The 22,192-nt window shown below is 63.1% G+C and overlaps 2 protein-coding genes across 2 annotated transcripts; both read left to right on the plus strand.

Moving 5' to 3' along the window:
* The first annotated feature begins 859 nt into the window (after positions 1 to 859).
* LOC143692320 (blue-sensitive opsin) lies at positions 860 to 9,265 on the plus strand. The gene is made up of 5 exons (XM_077172497.1): positions 860 to 1,244; positions 4,034 to 4,202; positions 5,832 to 5,997; positions 7,255 to 7,494; positions 9,137 to 9,265. Exons 1-5 carry the CDS (start codon positions 860 to 862, stop codon positions 9,263 to 9,265), a joined length of 1,089 nt encoding a protein of 362 aa, XP_077028612.1.
* Positions 9,266 to 15,826: 6,561 nt separating this feature from the next.
* Positions 15,827 to 22,113, plus strand: LOC129134621 (red-sensitive opsin). The gene is given in 8 exon segments (XM_077172423.1): positions 15,827 to 15,928; positions 15,930 to 15,939; positions 17,448 to 17,621; positions 17,624 to 17,743; positions 19,041 to 19,144; positions 19,146 to 19,210; positions 21,268 to 21,433; positions 22,051 to 22,113. Coding segments are annotated over 8 exon segments (804 nt in total).
* Positions 22,114 to 22,192: the final 79 nt, after the last annotated feature.

Below are 22,192 nucleotides of genomic sequence, written 5' to 3' on the forward strand. Positions count from 1 at the left end.
GTCACCCAGGACAGCCCAAATGTCACCCAGGACCCCCCAAATGTAATCAGGACACCCCAAATGTCATCAGGACACCCCAAATGTCACCAGGAAGTCCCAAATGTCACCCAGAACACCCCAAATGTCACCCAGGACACCCCAAATGTCACCAGGACCTCCCAAATGTCACCAGGAAGCCCCAAATGTCACCCAGGACACCCCAAATGTCACCCAGGACACCCCAAATGTCATGGTTTGATTTGTGGGCAGGGGACGGTGCCAATAAAATTTTGGCAAGCCAGGGAGGTTTTGGGGTCCAATTTGGTGTCCCAAAGAGATTTTGGGGTCCAGTTTGGTGTCCCAAAGAGATTTTAGTGTCCAGTTTGGGGTCACAAAGAGATTTCGGGGTCCAGTTTGGGATCCCAGAGACCTTTTGGGATCCAATTTAGGGTCTCACACAGCTTTCAGGGCCCAATTTGGGATCCCAGCCTCCAATTTCCCACCTCAACACCCCCAAAACCCCCAACCCCCCGCAGCACCCGGGGGTATTTCAGGACCACCCCCCCCCCAATTACACCAGCACCCAATTAAGCCCTTTTAGGATGTAGGGGGGGCTCTGATACCCCCTGATCCCCCACCCCAACCCCGCTAATCAGGGCTCGGGGGCGATTAAGACCCCCTCAAAGCTGCTTGCCCGGCGCCTAAGCCCGGCTTGGCCAGCGCCGGCTCCGGGATGAGCCGGGCTCAGCTGCGCTTTACCTCCTGAGCCCCGATTATTGGGGGGGGGTCCCATCCGCCCCCCGCCCTATAAAAGATCCTCCTCGTCGCCCCCCACCCGCCCGTCCGCCCGTCCGTCCGTCCGTCTGCCCGCGGTGTCGCCATGCAGAAGTCGCGGGAGATGCGGGACGAGCTCCCCGAGGATTTCTACATCCCCATGAGCCTGGATACCCCAAACGTGACGGCGCTGAGCCCCTTCCTGGTGCCCCAGACCCACCTGGGCAGCCCCGGCATCTTCAAGGCCATGGCGGCCTTCATGTTCCTGCTGGTGGTGCTGGGCGTCCCCATCAACGCGCTGACCGTGGTGTGCACGGCCAAGTACAAGAAGCTGAGGTCGCACCTCAACTACATCCTGGTCAACCTGGCGGTGGCCAACCTGCTGGTGGTGTGCGTGGGCTCCACCACGGCCTTCTACAGCTTCTCCCAGATGTACTTCGCCCTGGGGCCGCTGGCCTGCAAGATCGAGGGGTTCGCGGCCACGCTGGGCGGTGAGGGACGGTGGGGAATGGGGGGAGTGGGGCTGGGGGCTTTGGGGGTGCGGGATGTGGGTTATGAGGTCGTTGTGGTCTGGGGATGTTGGGTCTGGGGGCACTGGGGGTGTGGGATGTGGGACACGAGGTCACCATGGTGTGGGGATTTTGGGTCTGGGGGCTTTGGGGGTGTGGGATGTGGGTTATGAGGTTGTCGTGGTCGGGGAGTGTTGGGTCTGGGGGCACTGGGGGTGTGGGACGTGGGACACGAGGTCACCATGGTCTGGGGGTCTAGGGTCTGGGGGCTTTGGGGGTGTGGGATGTGGGTTATGAGGTCATCAAGGTCTGGGGGTTTTGGGTCTGGGGGTGTTGGGGGTGTGGGACATGGGCTACAAGGTCACCGTGGTCTGGGGGTGTTTGGTTTGGGGACGTTGGGTTTGGGGGCGTTGGGTCTGGGGGCACTGGGGGTGTAGAACATGAGGTACAAGGTCACCGTGGTCTGGGGGTTTTGGGTCTGGGGGCTTTGGGGGTGTGGGATGTGGGTTATGAGGTCACCATGGTCTGGGGGTGTTTGGTTTGGGGACGTTGGGTTTGGGGGCGTTGGGTCTGGGGGCACTGGGTGTGTAGAACATGAGGCACAAGGTCACCATGGTCTGGGGGTTTTGGGTCTGGGGGCTTTGGCGGTCTGGGACATGGGGCACAAGGTCACCATGGTTTGGGAGTTTTGGGTCTGGGGGCTTTGGGGTTGTGGATGTGGGTTATGAGGTCCTCGTGGTCGGGGAGTTTTGGGTCTGGGGGCATTGGGGGTGTGGGACATGGGGCACAAGGTCACCACTGGTCTGGGAGTTTTGGGTCTGGGGCATTGGACATGAGGGTAGAAGGTCACCATGGCCTGGGGACACTGAGTCTGGGGGTGGTAGAGTTGGGGGTGCTGGGTCTGGGGACGTTGGACATGTGGGACAAGAGGTAGAAGGTCACCATGGCCTGGTGACATGGGCGTGGGGACACTGGACATGTGGGACATGTGGGGCAGAAGGTCACCATGGTCTGGGGACACTGGCTGTGGTGGCATTGGCCGTGGGGACACTGGACATGTGGGACATGTGGGGCAGAAGGTCACCATGGCCTGGGGACATTGGCTGTGGTGGCATTGGCTGTGGGGACACTGGACATGTGGGACATGTGGGGCAGAAGGTCACCATGGCCTGGGGACACTGGCTGTGGTGGCATTGGCTGTGGGGACACTGGACATGTGGGACATGTGGGGCAGAAGGTCACCGGGGTCACTGAGGACATTGTCCATGGGGACAGCTGGCTGAGGAGCGCCAGGTGTGGGGACATCGGGCAGAGGGACAGGGGGACAACAAGGACATGGAGACACGGGGACACCATGGGAGGGATGGGGGACAATGGGGACATGGGGACACCATGGCATTGGTACAGAGCGGTGTCCCTGTGGTCACTGGCCATGGTGGCCATGGTGACAGGGGTGTCACCCTAGGGATGGTGTCCCTGTGGTCACTGGCCGTGGTGGCCATGGTGGCCATGGTGACAGGGGTGTCACCCTAGGGATGGTGTCCCTGTGGTCACTGGCCATGGTGGCCATGGTGACAGGGGTGTCACCCTAGGGATGGTGTCCCTGTGGTCACTGGCCATGGTGGCCATGGTGACAGGGGTGGTGACAGGGGTGTCACCTGTGTCCCCTGTCCCCAGGGATGGTGTCCCTGTGGTCACTGGCCATGGTGGCCATGGTGGCCATGGTGACAGGGGTGGTGACAGGGGTGTCACCCGTGTCCCCTGTCCCCAGGGATGGTGTCCCTGTGGTCTCTGGCCATGGTGGTCATGGTGGCCATGATGACAGGGGTGGTGACAGTGGTGTCACCCGTGTCCCCTGTCCCCAGGGATGGTGTCCCTGTGGTCACTGGCCGTGGTGGCCATGATGGGGATGGCACAGGGGTGGTGACAGTGGTGTCACCCGTGTCCCTGTCCCCAGGGATGGTGTCCCTGTGGTCACTGGCCATGGTGGCCATGGTGGCCATGGTGACAGGGGTGGTGACAGTGGTGTCACCCGTGTCCCTGTCCCCAGGGATGGTGTCCCTGTGGTCACTGGCCATGGTGGCCATGGTGGCCATGGTGACAGGGGTGGTGACAGTGGTGTCACCCGTGTCCCCTGTCCCCAGGGATGGTGTCCCTGTGGTCTCTGGCCATGGTGGCCATGGTGACAGGGGTGTCACCCGTGTCCCCTGTCCCCAGGGATGGTGTCCCTGTGGTCACTGGCCGTGGTGGCCATGGTGACAGGGGTGGTGACAGTGGTGTCACCCGTGTCCCTGTCCCCAGGGATGGTGTCCCTGTGGTCACTGGCCGTGGTGGCCATGATGGGGATGGCACAGGGGTGGTGACAGGGGTGTCACCCGTGTCCCTGTCCCCAGGGATGGTGTCCCTGTGGTCACTGGCCATGGTGGCCATGATGGGGATGGCACAGGGGTGGTGACAGGGGTGTCACCCGTGTCCCTGTCCCCAGGGATGGTGTCCCTGTGGTCACTGGCCGTGGTGGCCATGGTGGCCGTGGTGTCACCTGTGTCCCTGTCCCCAGGGATGGTGTCCCTGTGGTCACTGGCCATGGTGGCCATGGTGGCCGTGGTGTCACCCATGTCCCCTGTCCCCAGGGATGGTGTCCCTGTGGTCACTGGCCGTGGTGGCCATGATGACAGGGGTGTCACCCTAGGGATGGTGTCCCTGTGGTCACTGGCCGTGGTGGCCATGGTGGCCATAGTGACAGTGGTGTCACCCATGTCCCCTGTCCCCAGGGATGGTGTCCCTGTGGTCACTGGCCGTGGTGGCCTTCGAGCGGTTCCTGGTCATCTGCAAGCCCCTGGGCAACTTCACCTTCCGGGGCAGCCACGCGGTGCTGGGCTGTGCCATCACCTGGATCTTCGGCCTCGTCGCCTCCGTGCCCCCCCTCTTCGGCTGGAGCAGGTCTGGGGGGTCCGGGGGTCCCGGGGGGGGGAGTCGGGGGTCCCCAAAGTTTGGGGTTCCAGTGGGAGTCGGGGATCTGGGGAAGGTTGGGGGTCCCAGTTGGATTTAGGGGGGGTCCCAGGAGTCCTGGGGGTGTTTGAGGGTCCCTGGAGGATCCGGGGGTGTTTGGGGGTCCCTGGAGGATCCAGGGGGTCTTGGGGGTCCCTGGAAGATCCGGGGGTCCCGGGGGTGTTTGGGGGTCCCTGGAGGAGTCGGGGGTCTTGGGGTTGTTTGGGGGTCCCCAAGGTTTGGGGGTTCTGGGGGATCTGGGGGTCCCTGGAATCGGGGATCTGGGGAAAGTTGGGGGGGTCCCAGCTGGATTTGGGGGGGGGGTCCCAGGTGGGTCAGGGTTCCTGGGGGTGTTTGGGGGTCCCTGGAGGATCCGGGGGTCTCGGAGGGGTCAGGGGGTCCCTGGAGGATCTGCGAGTCCCAGGGGGCTCAGGGGGTCCCCAGGGTTTGGGGGTTCCAATGGGATCTGGGGCTCCCTGGAATTGGGGATCTGGGGAAGGTTGGGGGGGTCCCAGTTGGATTTGGGGGGGGGTCTCAGGAGGGTCAGGGGTCTTGGATGGGGTCAGGGGGTCTCGGGGGTCCCTGGGGTCGCAGGGGGGTTGGGGGGTCCCGGGGGGGGGGGCAGGGTTGAGTCTTCAAGGGAGGTTGGGGGGTCTTGGATGGGGTCGGGGGTTTTGGGGGGGTTTGAGGATCCTGGAGGGTTTTGGGGGTCCCAAAGGGTCTGGGGGCAGATCGGGGGTCCTGGGGGAGGTCCGGGGGTCCCGGGACAGGTCCGAGGGTCCCTCAGCCATGCGACCCCCGCTCAGCCGCGCCCCCAGACCCATTCCCGGCGGTTGGGAGTGGCCGGAATTGTTGGGGATTTTGGGGGGATCTCGGGGACTTTGCTGAGCCCGGGGTCGGTTCGGGGGTCCCGGGTTGAGTCCGGGGGTCCCGTGGGCAGTGCCCACCCCCCGTGCCCCTTCCCCAGCTCCATCCCCGGGGGGCTGAGCAGCTCCAGAGCTCGAGGGTCCCAGGAATTCCCGGGAATTTTCGGGGATTTGTTGGACCGGGAACCTCGGGGGCGGCTCAGGGATCTCGGGGTCGGTTCGGGGGTCTCGGGGTCGGTCCGGGGGTCTCAGGGGTGATTCAGGGGTCCCGGACTCAGTCCGGAGGTCCCCCTGAGGTGTGACCCACACCGTGCCCCCCTCCCCAGCTCCATCCCCGGGGGGCTGAGCAGCTCCAGAGCTCGGGGGTCCCCGGAATTCCCGGGAATTTTCGGGGATTTGTTGGACCGAGAATCTCGGGGGCGGTTCGGGGGTCCCGGGCTGAGTCCGGGGGTCTCAGGGTTGATTCAGGGGTCCCGTTCTGAGTCCGGGGGTCCCCCTGAGGTGTGACCCCCCCCTTGCCCCCTCCCCAGCTCCATCCCCGGGGGGCTGAGCGGCTCCAGAGCTCGGGGGGTCCCGGGAATTCCTGGGAATTTTCGGGGATTTGTTGGACCGGGAACCTCGGGGGCGGCTCAGGAATCTCGGGGCCGGTTCGGGGGTCCCGGGCTCGGTCCGGGGGTCCCCCTGAGGTGTGACCCCCCCCGTGCCCCCTCCCCAGGTACATCCCCGAGGGGCTGCAGTGCTCGTGCGGCCCGGACTGGTACACGACAGACAACAAATGGAACAACGAGTCCTACGTGATTTTCCTCTTCTGCTTCTGCTTCGGCTTCCCCCTGAGCGTCATCATCTTCTCCTACGGGCGGCTGCTGCTCACCCTGCGCGCGGTGAGGGGATTTTGGGGGGTCCTGGGGGGGTCCCGGGGGTCCTGGAGGGGTCCCGGGGGTCCTGGGGGTCCTGGGGGGGTCAGGGGAGCGCAGGGTCCTGACCGTGATCGTCTCCTATGGACGGCTGGGGCTCATCCTGTTCACTGTGAGGGGATTTTGGGGGGTCCCGGGGGTCTTTGGGGGGTTTTGGGGAGTCCCGGGGGTCTTTGGGGGTTTTGGGGGGCACACGGTTTGTTGGGGTACGTGGTTTTATTGGGGTACACGGTTTATTGGGGGCACAGGGGAATTGGGGGGGCCCGTGGGGTAGGTGGGGCTTGGGGGACCCCAAAGTAGGGGGGGGGGGCAGTGCTGGGGGTCTGAGGATCCCCCCCAAGTGTTTGAGACCCCCATGGGTCACTGGCGTGGTTGAGTCTCCCCATATCTGACCCCATAACTGACCTCAGATCTGACCCCATAACTGAGCCCACATCTGACCCATATCTCCCCACACCTGACCCCACATCTGACCCCATATCTCCCCACACTGACCCCATATCTGACCCCATATCCCCCCTATATTTCACCCCATATCCGACCCCATATCTGCCCTATATGTGACCCATATCTGACCCCACACTGACCCCTATCTCCCCCTATCTGACCCCTATCTGACCCCATATCTGACCCCATATCTGACCCCATATCTGACCCCATATCCGACCCTGTATCTCCCCATATCTGACCCCATATCCAACCCTGTATCTCCCCATATCTGACCCCACATCTGACCCTGTATCTCCCCATATCTGACCCCACATCCGACCCTGTATCTCCCCATATCTGACCCCACATCCGACCCTGTATCTCCCCATATCTGACCCCACATCCGACCCTGTATCTCCCCATATCTGACCCCACATCCGACCCTGTATCTCCCCATATCTGACCCCATATCCAACCCTGTATCTCCCCATATCTGACCCCACATCCGACCCTGTATCTCCCCATATCTGACCCCACATCCGACCCTGTATCTCCCCATATCTGACCCCACATCCGACCCTGTATCTCCCCATATCTGACCCCACATCCGACCCTGTATCTCCCCATATCTGACTCCACATCCGACCCTGTATCTCCCCATATCTGACCCCATATCCGACCCCATATCTCCCCATATCCAACCCTGTATCTCCCCATATCCAACCCCACATCTGACCCCCATCTCCTCACCCTGTCCCCACACTGACCCCCCCGTCCCGGGACGCTGTCCCTCAGGTGGCCAAGCAGCAGGAGCAGTCGGCCACGACGCAGAAGGCCGAGCGCGAGGTGACCAAGATGGTGGTGGTGATGGTGCTGGGCTTCCTGGTGTGCTGGCTGCCCTACTGCACCTTCGCGCTCTGGGTGGTGACGCACCGGGGACACCCCTTCGACGTGGGGCTGGCCTCCATCCCCTCCGTCTTCTCCAAGGCCTCCACCGTCTACAACCCCATCATCTACGTCTTCATGAACAAGCAGGTGGGGACGCGGGGGTGGTGGGACAATGGGGACGGTGGGGACAATGGGGACGGTGGGGACAATGGGGACAGTGGGGACAATGGGGATGGTGGGGACAATGGGATGGTGGAGATGGTGGGGACAATGGGGACATGGGGACGGTGGAGATGGTGGCATCCACGTCTTCATGAACAAGCAGGTGGGGACGCGGGGGTGGTGGGACAATGGGGACAATGGGATGGTGGGGACAATGGGGACAGTGGGGACAGTGGGGACAATGGGGACAATGGGGACAACAGGACACAATGGGGACAATGGGGACGGTGGAGATGGTGGGGATGGTGGGGACAGTGGTGACAATGGGGATGGTGGGGACAATGGGGACAATGGGGACATGGGGACAATGGGGACAATGGGGACAATGGGGACAATGGGATGGTGGGGACAATGAGGACAGTGGAGACAGTGGGGACAATGGGGACAATGGGGACAATGGGATGGTGGGGACAATGGGGACAGTGGGGACAATGGGGACAATGGGGACATTGGGGGCAATGGGGACAGTGGGGACAATGGGGACAATGGGGACATGGGGACAATGGGGACAGTGGGGATGGTGGAGATGGTGGGGATGGTGGGGACCATGGGGATGGTGGGGACAGTGGGACAATGGGGACATGGGGACAATGGGGATGGTGGAGATGGTGGCATCCACGTCTTCATGAACAAGCAGGTGGGGACACGGGGACACGGGGATGGTGGGACAGTGGCCACAATGGGGACAGTGGGGACAATGGTGACAACGGGACACAATGGGGACAATGGGGACATTGGGGACAATGGGGACAGTGGGGACAGTGGAGATGGTGGGGATGGTGGGGACAGTGGTGACAATGGGGATGGTGGGGACAATGGGGACAGTGGGGACAATGGGGACAATGGGGATGGTGGGGACAGTGGGACACTGGGACGTGGTGACAATGGGGACGGTGGAGATGGTGGCATCCACGTCTTCATGAACAAGCAGGTGGGGACATGGAGACATGGGGACAATGGGGACAATGGGACATGGGGACATGGGGACATGAGGACAACGGGGATGGAGGGGACAGTGGGGCAGTGGGGGTTATTGGGACAGTGGGACAGTGGGGACAATGGGGACATGAGGGCAGTGGGGGGATGGGGGTGCTGCTGTGGGTCTGGGGTCCTTCTGTGGGTCTGGGGTCTCTCTGTGGGCCTGGGGCTGTTCCTATGGGTCTCTCTGTGGGTCCGGGCTCTCTCCGTGGGTCTGGGGTCTCTCTGTGGGTCTGGGGTCTCTCTGTGGGTCCGGGGCTGTTCCTATGGATCCTGCTGTGGGTCCGGGCTCTCTCTGTGGGTTGGGGGGGTCCCTCTGTGGGTCTGGGGTCTCTCCATGGGTCCAGGCTCTCTCTGTGGGCCTGGGGCTGTTCCTATGGGTCTCTCCGTGGGTCTGGGCTCTCTCTGTGGGTCTGGGGTCTCTCCGTGGGTCTGGGGCTGTTCCTATGGGTCCCTCCGTGGGTCTGGGCTCTCTCCGTGGGCCTGGGGCTGTTCCTATGGGTCTCTCTGTGGGTCTGGGGTCTCTCAGTGGGTCTGGGGTCTCTCCGTGGGTCTGGGGTCCTGCCGTGACGCCCCTGCCCGCCCGCAGTTCCGCTCCTGCATGCTCAAGCTCGTGTTCTGCGGCCGGAGCCCCTTTGGGGACGATGACGACGTGTCCGGCTCGTCCCAGGCCACGCAGGTGTCCTCGGTGTCCTCCAGCCAGGTGTCCCCGGCGTAGGGCCCGGCCCCACGGCGGGGCTGCCCCACGGCTCTGCCCCACGGCGGGGCTGCCCCACGGCTCTGCCCCACGGCGGGCTCAGCCCTATATCGAGCTCTGCCCCACAGTGGGTTCAGCCCTATATCGAGCTCTGCCCCACGGCGGGCTCAGCCCAATATCGAGCTCTGCCCCATGGTGGGCTCAGCCCTATATCGAGCTCTGCCCCACGGTGGGTCTGTCCCACAGCTCTGCCCCATGGCAGGGCTGCCCCACAGCGGGCTCAGCCCAATATCGAGCTCTGCCCCATGGCGGGCTCAGCCCTATATTGAGCTCTGCCCCACAGCGGGGCTGCCCCATGGCTCTGCCCCACAGCGGGCTCAGCCCTATATTGAGCTCTGCCCCACAGCGGGGCTGCCCCATGGCTCTGCCCCACAGTGGGCTCAGCCCTATATCGAGCTCTGCCCCACAGTGGGCTCAGCCCAATATCGAGCTCTGCCCCACGGCAGGGCTGCCCCACAGCTCTGCCCCACGGCGGGGCTGCCCCACAGCTCTGCCCCACGGCTCTGCCCCATGGTGGGGCTGCCCCACAGCGGGCCCAACCCAGCCAGGGCTGCCTCACATCAGGCTCAGCCCTATATCAGGCTCAGCCCTATATCGAGCTCTGCCCCACATGGGACTCAGCCCTATATTGGGCTCAGTCTCACAGTTCTGCCCTTGGAGGGCTCTGCCCCACATTGGGCTCTGCCCCACATTGGGCTCAGTCCTATATCAAGCTCTGCCCTATATTGGGCTTTGCCCTATAATGAGCTCTGCCCCACATCAGGCTCTGCCCTATATCAAGCTCTGCCCTATATCAGGCTTGGCCCCATATCAGGCTCAGCCCTATAATGAGCTCTGCCCCACACCGGGCTCAGCCCCACACCAGGCTCTGCCCCACACCGGGCTCTGCCCCACACCGGGCTCTGCCCCATGGAGGATTTTGCCCCATATCAGCCTCTGCCCCACAGTGGTGCTGCCCCACAGCTTTTGCTCTATGGAGGCTCAGCCCCACAGCTCAGCCCCACATCAGGCTCTGCCCCATGGCCCTACCCCATGGTGGCCTCTGCCCCACATCGAACTCTGCCCCACACTGGGCTCAGCTCCACATCGGGCTCTACCCTATGGTGGCTCTGCCCCATGGCAGCTCTGCCCCACACTGCTCTCAGCCCCACAGCAGCTCTGCCCCCCCCCGCTATGGGGCAGCCCCACAGCTCCATTGTACATAAACCCCCCCCACCCCCTGCATTAAACACTGGAGACGCAGCCGCTGCCTCTGCTTTGCCCCACAAGTACCCCACAAGTGCCCCACAAGTGCCCCAGACCCCCAGGTACCATCCCCAATGCCCCACAAGTACCCCACAAGTGCCCCCAGACCCACAGGTACCATCCCCAATGCCCCACAAGTACCCCACAAGTGCCCCCAGACCCACAGGTACCATCCCCAATGCCCCACAAGTACCCCACAAGTGCCCCCAGACCCACAGGTACCATCCCCAATGCCCCACAAGTGCTCCACAAGTGTCTTCACAGTGCCCTCCAAGTGCCCCAATGCCCCACAAGTGCCCCACAAGAGCCCCACCAGTGTCCTCGCATTGCCCCCAGCCCCACAAATGCCCCATAAGTGCCCTCCAAGTGCCCCACAAGTGCCCCCCACAAGTGTCCTCGCAGTAACCCCATAGCCCCAAGTGCACCCCCAGCGCCCCCAGCCCCACAAGCGCCCCACAAGTGCCCCCAAATGCCCCCCGGGTGCCCCCGGGTGCCCCCCCGGTGCCCCGCAGTGGGGCGCGCGGCCGAGTTCTGCCAGTAGTGAGCTTTTTGTGCAGGAAAAAGTTCAGAACTAGCGGAATTCCGGCCGCACGGCCCGGGGGGACACGGGGGGGACACCCCACAGGGGGACACCCTATAGGGGACACCCATGGGACAGCCATGGGGACACCCATGGGACACCCCAGAGGGGGACACCCCATAGGGGACACCCACAGGACACCCATAGGGACACCCATAGGGGAGACCCTATAGGGGACACGGGGGGGACACCCACGGGACAACCATGGGGACACCCCATAGGGAACACCCCATAGGAAACACCCCATAGGGGACACCATATATGGGGCACCCCACAAGGGACACCCCATAGGGAACACCCCATAGGAGACACCCCATAGGGACACCCATAGGACACCCATGGGACACGGGGGGGACACCCCAGAGGGGGACACCCCATAGGGAACACCCCATAGGGAACACCCCATAGGAGACACCCTATAGGGGACACGGGGGGACACCCACAAGACACCCATAGGGGACACCCACAGGACACCCATAGGGACACCCATAGGGGAGACCCTATAGGGGACACGGGGGGGACACCCACGGGACAACCATGGGGACACCCCATAGGGAACACCCCATAGGGGACACCATATATGGGGCACCCCACAAGGGACACCCCATAGGGAACACCCCATAGGAGACACCCCATAGGGGACACCCATAGGACACCCATGGGGACACGGGGGGGACACCCCAGAGGGGGACACCCCATAGGGAACACCCCATAGGGAACACCCCATAGGAGACACCCTATAGGGGACACGGGGGACACCCAACAAGACACCCCATAGGGGACACCCATAGGACACCCCATGGGGACACCCTATAGGTGACACCCCATAGGGAACACCCCACAAGGGACACTCATGGGGACACCCACAGGACACCCCATATGGGGCGCCCCATAGGTGACACCCACGGGGACACCCATGGCGGTCCTTGGTGGCCCCACAGCACCCAGTGGTGGCCCCACAGCAGCCCCACAGCAACCCCAGCCCCCCAAGTGACCCCCGGTAGCCACCGGTGGCTTTTGGTGGCCCCACAGAGCCCCCCCCGCCCCCCGTGACCCACAGCACGCCCTGGTGGCCCCACAGAGCCCCCCCAACCCCCTCCCCCCCACGCCCCCCCCCAGCACTTACCGGCGCCCCCCGGGATGGGTGGGGGGGGGAGAGATGGGGGGCACCGCCCGCCCCCTTTGTGCCCCCAAATTTGGGGGGGTCCGGCCGCTCCCCCAACCCAAATCCCCCCCCGAACCCACGGGACCCCCCCAAGGACCCCCCCCCCCCAAAGCCTCCTCAGGGACCCCCGGAATGGCCCCAAAACCGCTCGGAACTGCCCCCAAAATTCCTCAGAATCGCCCCGAAATCCTTCAGAACCGCCCCAAAACCCTTTCAAAACGGCCCCAAAATTCCTCAGAACTGCCCCAAACCGCTCAGAACTGCCCCGAAATCCTTCAGAACCTTCCCCCCCCAGAGCCCCCCGAGAACACCCAGAGCCCACCCCGGAATCCCCCAGACCCCCTCACAACCCTCAGAACCGCCCCAAAACGCCTCAAAACTGCCCCAAAATCCTTCAAAACCGCCTCAAAACCGCCCCAAAACCCCTCAAAACCGCCCCAAAATCCTTCAAAACCGCCCCAAAACCCCTCAGAACCGCCCCAAAACCCATCAAAACCGCCCCAAAATCCCTCTGAACCGCCCCAAAACCCCTCAAAACCGCCCCAAAACCCCTAAAAACCGCCCCAAAATCCTTCAGAACCGCCCCAAAAATCCTTCAGAACCGCCCCAAAACCCTCAAAACCGCCCCAAAATCCTTCAAAACCGCCTCAAAACCGCCCCAAAACCCCTCAAAACCGCCCCAAAATCCTTCAGAACTGCCCCAAAACGCCTCAGAACCGCCCCAAAACCCCTCAAAACCGCCCCCAAAATCCTTCAGAACCGCCCTAAAACGCCTCCCCCAGACCCTCCCCGGAACCCCCAGACCTCCCTGGAGCCCCCCAAAACCCTCCCAGACCCTCCGGACCCCCCCCCAACATCCCCTCAGATCCTCCCTAAAACGGCTCCTAAACCCCCTCAAAACCTCCCCAAAACCACCCCGACCCCCCCCATCGCGAGACCCCCCAGACCCCCCAAAGCCGCCCCGGGAGCCCCCCGGAGCCCCCAAGCTCCTCCGTGCGCCGCTCCGCGCCCCCTTTTCCCCGGGGGGGGGATTAAAGTTTCCGTGTCCCCCCTAATCGGACTCCCCCGGGGCGACCCGAAAATCCCGGGATTATGGGGGGGGGGGGGGGGGGGCCCGGAGCTGCCCCCCCCCCCCCCCCCACGAGGGGGGCGGGATTAAGGTCAGGCCTGGGGGGGCCCTTCTGGGGTGACCCCCCCCAAACCCCGGGGACCCCCTCGGGACCCCCCCCCCCCAATCCCGTTCTGCACCCACGGTCGGGGGGGGGGGGGGACGGGGACACCCCAGGACCCCAAATTGGAGCCCCCCCCCCCACCTCGTTAATCCGTGCCTCCCCCATCGGGTTAATTGCTAATTAGGGCTGAGGTTATTTTTGGGGGGCGTGGGGTGGGGCTCCCCCCGTGCCCCACTTGGCCCCGAGCCGGAGCCCCCGTGATGTAACGCGGCACCGTGACCCCCGATCCGATGGGGGGGCCCGACCCCAAAATGTGGGTCAGGAGGGGGGCAGGACCCCCCGATGTGGGGCGGGACCTCGAAATGTGGGCCGGGATCCCAAAATGTGGGGCGGGAGGGGGTCGGGACCCCCGCTATGGGGTGGACTGAGGGTCAGGACCCCGATATAGGGCAGGACCCCAAATGTGGGTCAGGAGGGGGTCAGGACCCCAAAATGTGGGTCAGGAGGGGGGCAGGACCCCCCGATGTGGGGCGGGACCCTCAAATGTGGGGCAGGATCCCAAAATGTGGGTCAGGACCCCAAAATGTGGGGCGGGAGGGGGTCGGGACCCCGCTATGGGGTGGACTGGGGGTCAGGACCCCGATATGGGGCAGAGACCAAATATGGGTCAGGAGGGGGTCAGGACCCCAAAATGTGGGGCAGAACCCCAAATGTGGGTCAGGGGAGGGGGCAGGAACCCCGATGTGGGACAGAACCCCAAATGTGGGGCAGGACCCCAAAATGTGGGGCGGGAGGGGGTCGGGACCCCGCTATGGGGTGGACTGGGGGTCAGGACCCCGATATGGGGCAGAGACCCAAATATGGGTCAGGAGGGGGTCAGGACCCCCCGGTATGGGTCAGGACCCCAAAATGTGGGGCAGAACCCCAAATGTGGGTCAGGAGGGGGTCAGGACCCCGCTATGGGGTGGGAGCAGGGTTAGGACCCCGATATGGGGCAGAACCCCAAATGTGGGTCAGGAAGGGGCCCCGAGCCCAAAATGTGGGGCAGGACCCCAATATGGGTCAGGATGGGGTCAGGACCCCCCCGATGTGGGGGCAGGACCCCCTGATATGGGGCAGGACATTCTGATGTGGGGCAGAACCCCAAATGTGGGTCAGGACCCCGCTATGGGGCAGGAAGGGGGACGAACACCCCGCTATGGGGCAGGACCCCAATGTGGGGCTGTGTCACATCCCGGGGGGGCCCAGCGCTGCTCCTGGGGGGCTCAGCCCCACACTTGGGGGTCCGGGGGAGCCAATTTGGATCCCAAGGGGGCCCAGTCGGGAACTGGGGGGGGAGGAATTGGCGCTGGGGTTTCTGGGGGTCCCGGGGGTTTCTGGGGGTCCTGGGGTTTCCGGGGGTCCGATTCCCATCCCGGGGGTCCCGTTTGGATCCCGGGGGTCCCGGGGGGCTCAATTTGAATCCCGGGGGGGCCAATTTGGATGGAAATTATCCAAGAATCATCGAGGCTGTTTGTGATGAATGCCCCATTTTGGGGGTCCCGGGGGTGCCGATTCCCATCCCGGGGGTCCCGTTTGGATCCCGGGGGTCCCGGGGGCTCAATTTGAATCCGGGGGGGGCCAATTTGGATGGAAATTATCCAGGGAACCTTGGGGCTCTTTGTGATGAGCGCCTGCGTTCTGGGGGTCCCGGGGGTCTCTGGGGGTCTCTGGGGGTCCCGATTCCCATCCCGGGGTCCCGTTTTGGATCCCGGGGGGTCCCGGGGGGCCTCAATTTGGATGGAAATTATCCAGGAATCCTCGAGGCTGTTTGTGATGAATGCCCCATTTTGGGGGTCCTGAAGGTCCCGGGGGTTTCCGGGGGTGCCGATTCCCATCCCGGGGGTCCCGTTTGGATCCCGGGGGTCCCGTTTGGATCCCGGGGGTCCCAGGGGGCTCAATTTGAATCCCGGGGGGGCCAATTTGGATGGAAATTATCCAAGAATCCTCGAGGCTGTTTGTGATGAATGCCCCATTTTGGGGTCCCGGGGGTTTCCGGGGGTGCCGATTCCCATCCCGGGGGTCCCGTTTGGATCCCGGGGGTCCCGTTTGGATCCCGGGGGGGCCCGTTCAGAGCCGGGGAGGGGCAAACAGCCCAGGAAACAGCGGGGGATTAGCGCTGGCGTCAATCCCATCAGCTCACCCCGGCTGCTCAGGTGAGCCCGGGCCGTTCCCCCCGGATCCGCGCGGCCCCAATTAAGGGCTCAGGGACGGGATTTTGGGGGGGGGGGGTCCGGGCTAATCCGGGGGCGGGGGGGGGGTTATAAGAGCAGGGGGGGCGCTGGCGGCCGGGGCAGTGGCGCTGGTGGCACTCGGGGACGATGGCGACGGGCGTTTTCGACGGGGCGGTTTTCGCCGCCCGCCGGCGTCACGACGACGACGACACCACGCGCGACAGCATCTTCACCTACACCAACAGCAACAAACACGCGCGGTGAGCGGCGGCGACACCGCGGCGACACCGGGGACACCGGGGGACACCGAGGGAGGGGGCCCTGGGGTGGTTTTGGGGGCGTTTTGAGGCGTTTTGGGTTGGCGGTCAAGGAATGTCAATAATAGCGCGGTGGAGATATTGGGGACATCAGGGGACACAGAGAGGCATGGAGGGACAGTGAAGGACATCAGGGGACATGGGGGGACATGGGGGGGACACCAGGGGAGGGGGCCCTGGGGTGGTTTTGGGGGCGTTTTGAGGCGTTTTGGGGTTGGCGGTCAAGGAATGTCAATAATAGCACGGTGGAGATATTGGGGATGTCAGGGGACACGGAGAGGCACAGAGGGACAGTGGAGGACATCAGGGGACACTGAGCGACACCGCGGGGACACCGGGGGACACCGGGGGACACCAAGGGAGGGGGTCCTGGGGCAGTTTTGGGGTGTTTTGGGGCGTTTTGGGGTTAGCGGTGAAGGAATGTCAATAATAGCACGGTGAAGGTATTGGGGACATCAGGGGACACGGAGAGGCATGGAGGGACACTGGAGGACATCAGGGGACATGGGGGGACATGGGGGGGACACCGGGCGAGGGGGCCCTGGGGCGGTTTTGGGGCAGTTTTGGGCGTTTTGGGGTTGGCGGTCAAGGAATGTCAATAATAGCACGGTGGAGATATTGGGGACATCAGGGGACACAGAGAGGCATGGAGGGACAGTGAAGGACGTCAGGGGACACTGGGGGGACATGGGGGGGGACACCGGGGGAGGGGGTCTGGGGCAGTTTTGGGGAATTTTGGGGGTGTTTTGGGGCGTTTTGGGGTTGGCGGGTCAAGGTAGAGATGAGCGCGGTGAAGATATTGGGGACATCGGGGACACGGAGAGGCATGGAGGGACACTGGAGGACATCAGGGGACACGGGGGGGACATGGAGGGGACACTGGGGGACATGGAGGGAGGGGTCTTGGAGCAGTTTTGGGGGCGTTTTGGGGCGTTTTGGGATTGGCGGTCAAGGAATGTCAATAATAGCGCGGTGAAGATATTGGGGACATCGGGGGACACAGAGAGGCATGGAGGGACAGTGGAGGACATCAGGGGACACTGGGGGACACTGGGTGACACCGGGCGAGGGGGCCTGGGGCGGTTTTGGGGCGGTTTTGAGGTGTTTTGGGGTTGGCGGTCAAGGAATGTCAATAATAGCGCGGTGGAGATATTGGGGATGTCAGGGGACACAGAGAGGCATGGAGGGACAGTGGAGGACATCAGGGGACACTGGGGGACATGAGGGGACACGGAGGGACATGAGGGGACACAAAGGGACATGAAGAGACACAGAGGGACACCAGGCGATCGTTTTGAGGGAGATTTGGGGGAATTTTGAGGTCAACTCCAACCTCCACCACCCACACCACCCCCGGTGGGCGCGAGGTGACACAAGGCGACAACGAGGTGACCCGAGGTGACACGAGGGCCACCCACGGCCACCACCGCTGACCCCGCTCCGTCCCCCAGGTCCCTTCGAGGGCCCCAACTACCACATCGCGCCGCGCTGGGTGTACAACCTGACGTCGCTGTGGATGATCTTCGTGGTGGTGGCCTCGGTGTTCACCAACGGGCTGGTGCTGGTGGCCACGGCCAAGTTCAAGAAGCTGCGGCACCCCCTGAACTGGATCCTGGTCAACCTGGCGTGGCCGACCTGGGCGAGACGGTCATCGCCAGCACCATCAGCGTGGTCAACCAGATCTTCGGCTACTTCATCCTGGGCCACCCCATGTGCGTCATCGAGGGCTACACCGTCAGCGCCTGCGGTCAGTGGGGCTGGGGACACGGGTGGGGGACATGGGGGGGTGTGGGCAGTGCCTGTGGTCAGTGGGGCTGGGGACACGGGGTGGGGGGACACGGGTGGGGTGTGGGGGACATGGGGGTGTGGGCAGTGCCTGTGGTCAGTGCCCTGTGGTCAGTGGGGCTGGGGACACGGGGTGGTGTGGTCAGTGCCTGTGGTCACTGCTTGTGGGCAGTGCCTGCGGTCAGTGGGGCTGGGGACGTGGGGTGTGGGGGACATGGGTGGGGTGTGGTCAGTGCCTGTGGTCAGTGCTTGTGGTCAGTTGGGGATGGGGTGTGGGCAGTGCCTGTGGTCAGTTGGGCTGGGGACATGGGGGGGGGTGTGGGGACATGGGGGGTGTGGGCAGTGCCTGTGGTCACTGCTTGTGGTCAGTGCCTGCGGTCAGTGGGGCTGGGGACACGGGGTGCGGTGTGGTCAGTGCCTGTGGTCAGTTGGTGTGGGGACATGGGGGGGGGTGTGGGGACATGGGGTGGGTTGTGGTCAATGCCTGTGGTCAGTGGGGCTGGGGACACAGAGGGGTGTGGGGACACAGGGGGTGTGGTCAGTGCCTGTGGTCAGTGCCTGTGGTCAGTTGGGGTCAGGGGATGGGATGTGGGTCACAGATGTAGGGCTGGGGTTAGGATCAGGATGTGGGGCAGGGATGCGGGGGTGGGATTTGGGGCAGAGATGAGGGGTCAGGTATATGGGACAGGGATGCGGGTCACAAATGTGGGTCAGGGATGTGGGTCAGGGACTCTCTATGGGTCCAGGCGCTATGGGGCAGCCCCACAACCACCCCAAACCCCTGCAGGAATCCCAGCACTGTGGTCTCTTACCATCCTCCCCATAGCAGGGACTGGATGCTATGGGGTTGTCTATGGGGCTCTATGGGGCTGGGCTCTATAGGGCCGTGTTCTATGGGTCTGGGCGCTATGGGGCAGCCCCATAACCACCCCAAACCCCTGCAGGAATCCCAGTGCTGCAGTTCCTGGCCATTCTCCCCATAGCAGGGACTGGATGTTATGGGGTTGTCTATGGGGCTCTATGGGTCTGGGCGCTTATAGGGCCACTCTCTATGGGCCCAGGCGCTATGGGGCAGCCCCATAACCACCCCAAACCCCTGCAGGAATCCCAGTGCTGCAGTTCCTGGCCATCCTCCCCATAGCAGGGACTGAATGTTATGGGGTTGCCTATGGAGCACTATGGGTCTGAGCGCTATGGGGCCGTGTTCTATGGGCCCGGGCGCTATGGGGCAGCCCACAACCACCCCGAACCCCCTGCAGGCATCACGGCGCTCTGGTCCCTGGCCATCATCTCCTGGGAGCGCTGGTTCGTGGTGTGCAAACCCTTCGGGAACATCAAGTTCGACGGGAAGCTGGCGGTGGCCGGGGGTCCTCTTCTCATGGATCTGGTCCTGCGCCTGGACCGCGCCCCCCATCTTCGGCTGGAGCAGGTGGGGAGGGGTCCCAGGCCCTGGGGAGGGGTCTGGGGGTGACACGAGTGTCCCCAGGGGGTCACAGGGGTGACACGAGTGTCCCCAGAGCTGTGGGGAGGGGTCTGGGCCGGGCTCCTCCTCCCCTGGTTCTGGTTCCGCCCCTGGACCGCGCCCCCCATCCTGGGCTGGAGCAGGTGGGGAGGGGTCCCCAGGCCCTGGGGAGGGGTCTGGGGGTGACACGAGTGTCCCCAGGGGGTCACAGGGGTGACACGAGTGTCCCCAGAGCTGTTAGAGGCTCCAGGGATAACCCGAGGGTCCCCAAGGTGGGTCTGGGGGTGACCCCGTGAGGTTCCCATGGATCCCCCAGACCTGGATCCTTCCCGAGGAATTTGGGGGGTCCCTATTGTCACCCCTGACCCCCCAATGCCCCCCTGACCCCATGGGGGTGTCCCGGGTGTCCCCAGGAGTGGCTCTAGGGGGGTCCCAAGGCTGTCCCAGGTGTCCCCAGGGCTACCTGAGGGTCCCCAAGGTGGGTCTGGGGGTGACCCCCCAAAGTTCCCTGGAATCCCCCAGACCCGTATCCTTTCTGAGGAATTTGGGGGGGTCCCTATTGTCCCCCAATGTCCCCCTGGGCAGGTACTGACCCCAAGGGAGCTACCTGAGGGTCCCCAAGGTGGGTCTGGGGGTGATGCCCAGAGATTCCCATGGATCCCCCAGACCTGGAACCTTCTGGAGGAATTTGGGGGGGTCCCCTATTGTCCCCTATTGTCCCCCCTGACCCCCAATGTCCCCCTGGGCAGGTACTGACCCCATGGGGGTGACCCTGTGAGGTTCCCTGGAATCCCCCAGACCCGGATCCTTTCTGAGGAATTTGGGGGGTCCCTATTGTCCCCCAATGTCCCCCTGGGCAGGTACCGACCCCATGGAGGTGACTCAGGTGTCCCCAGGGTGGGTCTGGGGGTGACCCTGTGAGGTTCCCTGGAATCCCCCAGACCCAGAACCTTTCTGAGGAATTTGGGGGGGTCCCTATTGTCCCCTATTGTCCCCCTGGGCAGGTACTGACCCCATGGGGGTGACTCCCAGAGATTCCCATGGATCCCCCAGACCCGGATCCTTTCTAAGGAATTTGGGGGGTCCCTATTGTCCCCCAATGTCCCCCAATGTCCCCCTGACCCCATGGGGGTGACTCAGGTGTCCCCAGGGTGGGTCTGGGGGTGACTCCCCGAGGTTCCCATGGATCCCCCAGACCCGGATCCTTCCCGAGGAATTTGGGGGGGTCCCTATTGTCACCCCTGACCCCCCAATGTCCCCCTGACCCCATGGGGGTGACCCAGGTGTCCCCAGGAGTGGCTCTAGGGGGGTCCCCAAGCCTGTCCCAGGTGTCCCCAGGGCTATCTGAGGCTCCCCAGGGTGGGTCTGGGGGTGACCCCCCAAAGTTCCCTGGAATCCCCCAGACCCGGATCCTTTCTAAGGAATTTGGGGGGTCCCTATTGTCCCCCAATGTCCCCCAATGTCCCCCTGACCCCATGGGGGTGACTCAGGTGTCCCAAGGTGGGTCTGGGGGTGACTCCCCGAGGTTCCCATGGATCCCCCAGACCCGGATCCTTTCTGAGGAATTTGGGGGGGTCCCTATTGTCCCCCAATGTCCCCCTGGGCAGGTACCGACCCCATGGAGGTGACTCAGGTGTCCCAAAGTGGGTCTGGGGGTGACCCCGTGAGGTTCCCATGGATCCCCCCAGACCTGAATCCTTTCTAAGGAATTGGGGGGGGTCCCTATTGCCACCCCTGACCCCCCAATGTCCCCCTGACCCCATGGGGGTGACTCAGGTGTCCCCAAGGTGGGTCTGGGGGTGACCCTGTGAGGTTCCCATGGATCCCCCAGACCCAGAACCTTTCTGAGGAATTTGGGGGGGTCCCTATTGTCCCCTATTGTCCCCCCTGACCCCCAATGTCCCCCTGGGCAGGTACTGACCCCATGGGGGTGACTCCCTCAGGTTCCCATGGATCCCCCAGACCTGGAACCTTTTTGAGGAATTTGGGGGGTCCCTTTTGTCCCCCAATGTCCCCCATGGCAGGTACTGGCCCCACGGGCTGAAGACCTCGTGCGGGCCGGACGTGTTCAGCGGCAGCACGGACCCGGGCGTGCAGTCCTACATGGTGGTGCTGATGGTCACCTGCTGCTTCTTCCCGCTGGCCGTCATCATCTTCTGCTACCTGCAAGTCTGGCTGGCCATCCGTGCGGTGAGGAGAGACCCCAACAAAAAAAAAAAAAACCAAAAAAAAATATATGAGGCAAAAAAAAAAAAAATAATGCTGGGAAAAAATTCTGAGCTGAAAAAAAAACCGGGGAAAAAATGCAGAAATAAAAGAAGCCTGGGGAAAAAAAATCCTGAACTGAAATTAAAAAATGGGGAAAAAATACAGAATAAAAAGAAGCCTGGGGAAAAAATCCTGAAATGAAAAAACCCCCGGGAAAAAAAATACAGAAATAAAAACAAGCCTGGGGAAGGAATATCCCCAACTGAAAAAAAAAAGAGAAAAAAATCCTGAAATTAAAAAACCCCGGGGAAAAAATCCTCAACTGAAAAATCCCCGGGAAAAAAATCCTGAATTAAAAAACCCGGGGAAAAAAATCCCGAAATGAAAAAACCCTGGGGAAAAAATCCAGAACTGAAAAAAACCCCATGATAACCCCCCCAAACCCCACGATAACCCCATGATAACCCCTCCAAACCCCACAATAACCCCCCAGGACCCCCCCAAACCCCACAATAACCCCATGATAACCCCCCCAAACCCCACAATAACTCCCCAGGACCCCTCCAGGACCCTTTTAACCCCCCCGTGTCCCCCCCCAGGTGTCAGCCCAGCAGAAGGAGTCACCCCCAGATACCCCTTTAACCCCTCAAACCCCACAATAACCCCATGATAACCCCCCCAAACCCCACGATATCCCCCCAAATCCCCTCCAAAACCCCACAATAACCCCATGATAAACCC

The sequence above is a fragment of the Agelaius phoeniceus genome, chromosome 38 (assembly GCF_051311805.1).
Source record: "Agelaius phoeniceus isolate bAgePho1 chromosome 38, bAgePho1.hap1, whole genome shotgun sequence".
NCBI lineage: Eukaryota > Metazoa > Chordata > Aves > Passeriformes > Icteridae > Agelaius > Agelaius phoeniceus.

Coding starts and splice junctions, on each gene's coding strand:
- LOC143692320 (XM_077172497.1), top strand. CDS start 860: ATGCAGAAGTCGCGGGAGATGCGGGACGAGCTCCCCGAGGATTTCTAC. Junction 4,203..5,831: donor CCCCTCTTCGGCTGGAGCAG/GTCTGGGGGGTC, acceptor CCCCCTCCCCAG/GTACATCCCCGAGGGGCTGC. Junction 5,998..7,254: donor TGCTGCTCACCCTGCGCGCG/GTGAGGGGATTT, acceptor GCTGTCCCTCAG/GTGGCCAAGCAGCAGGAGCA.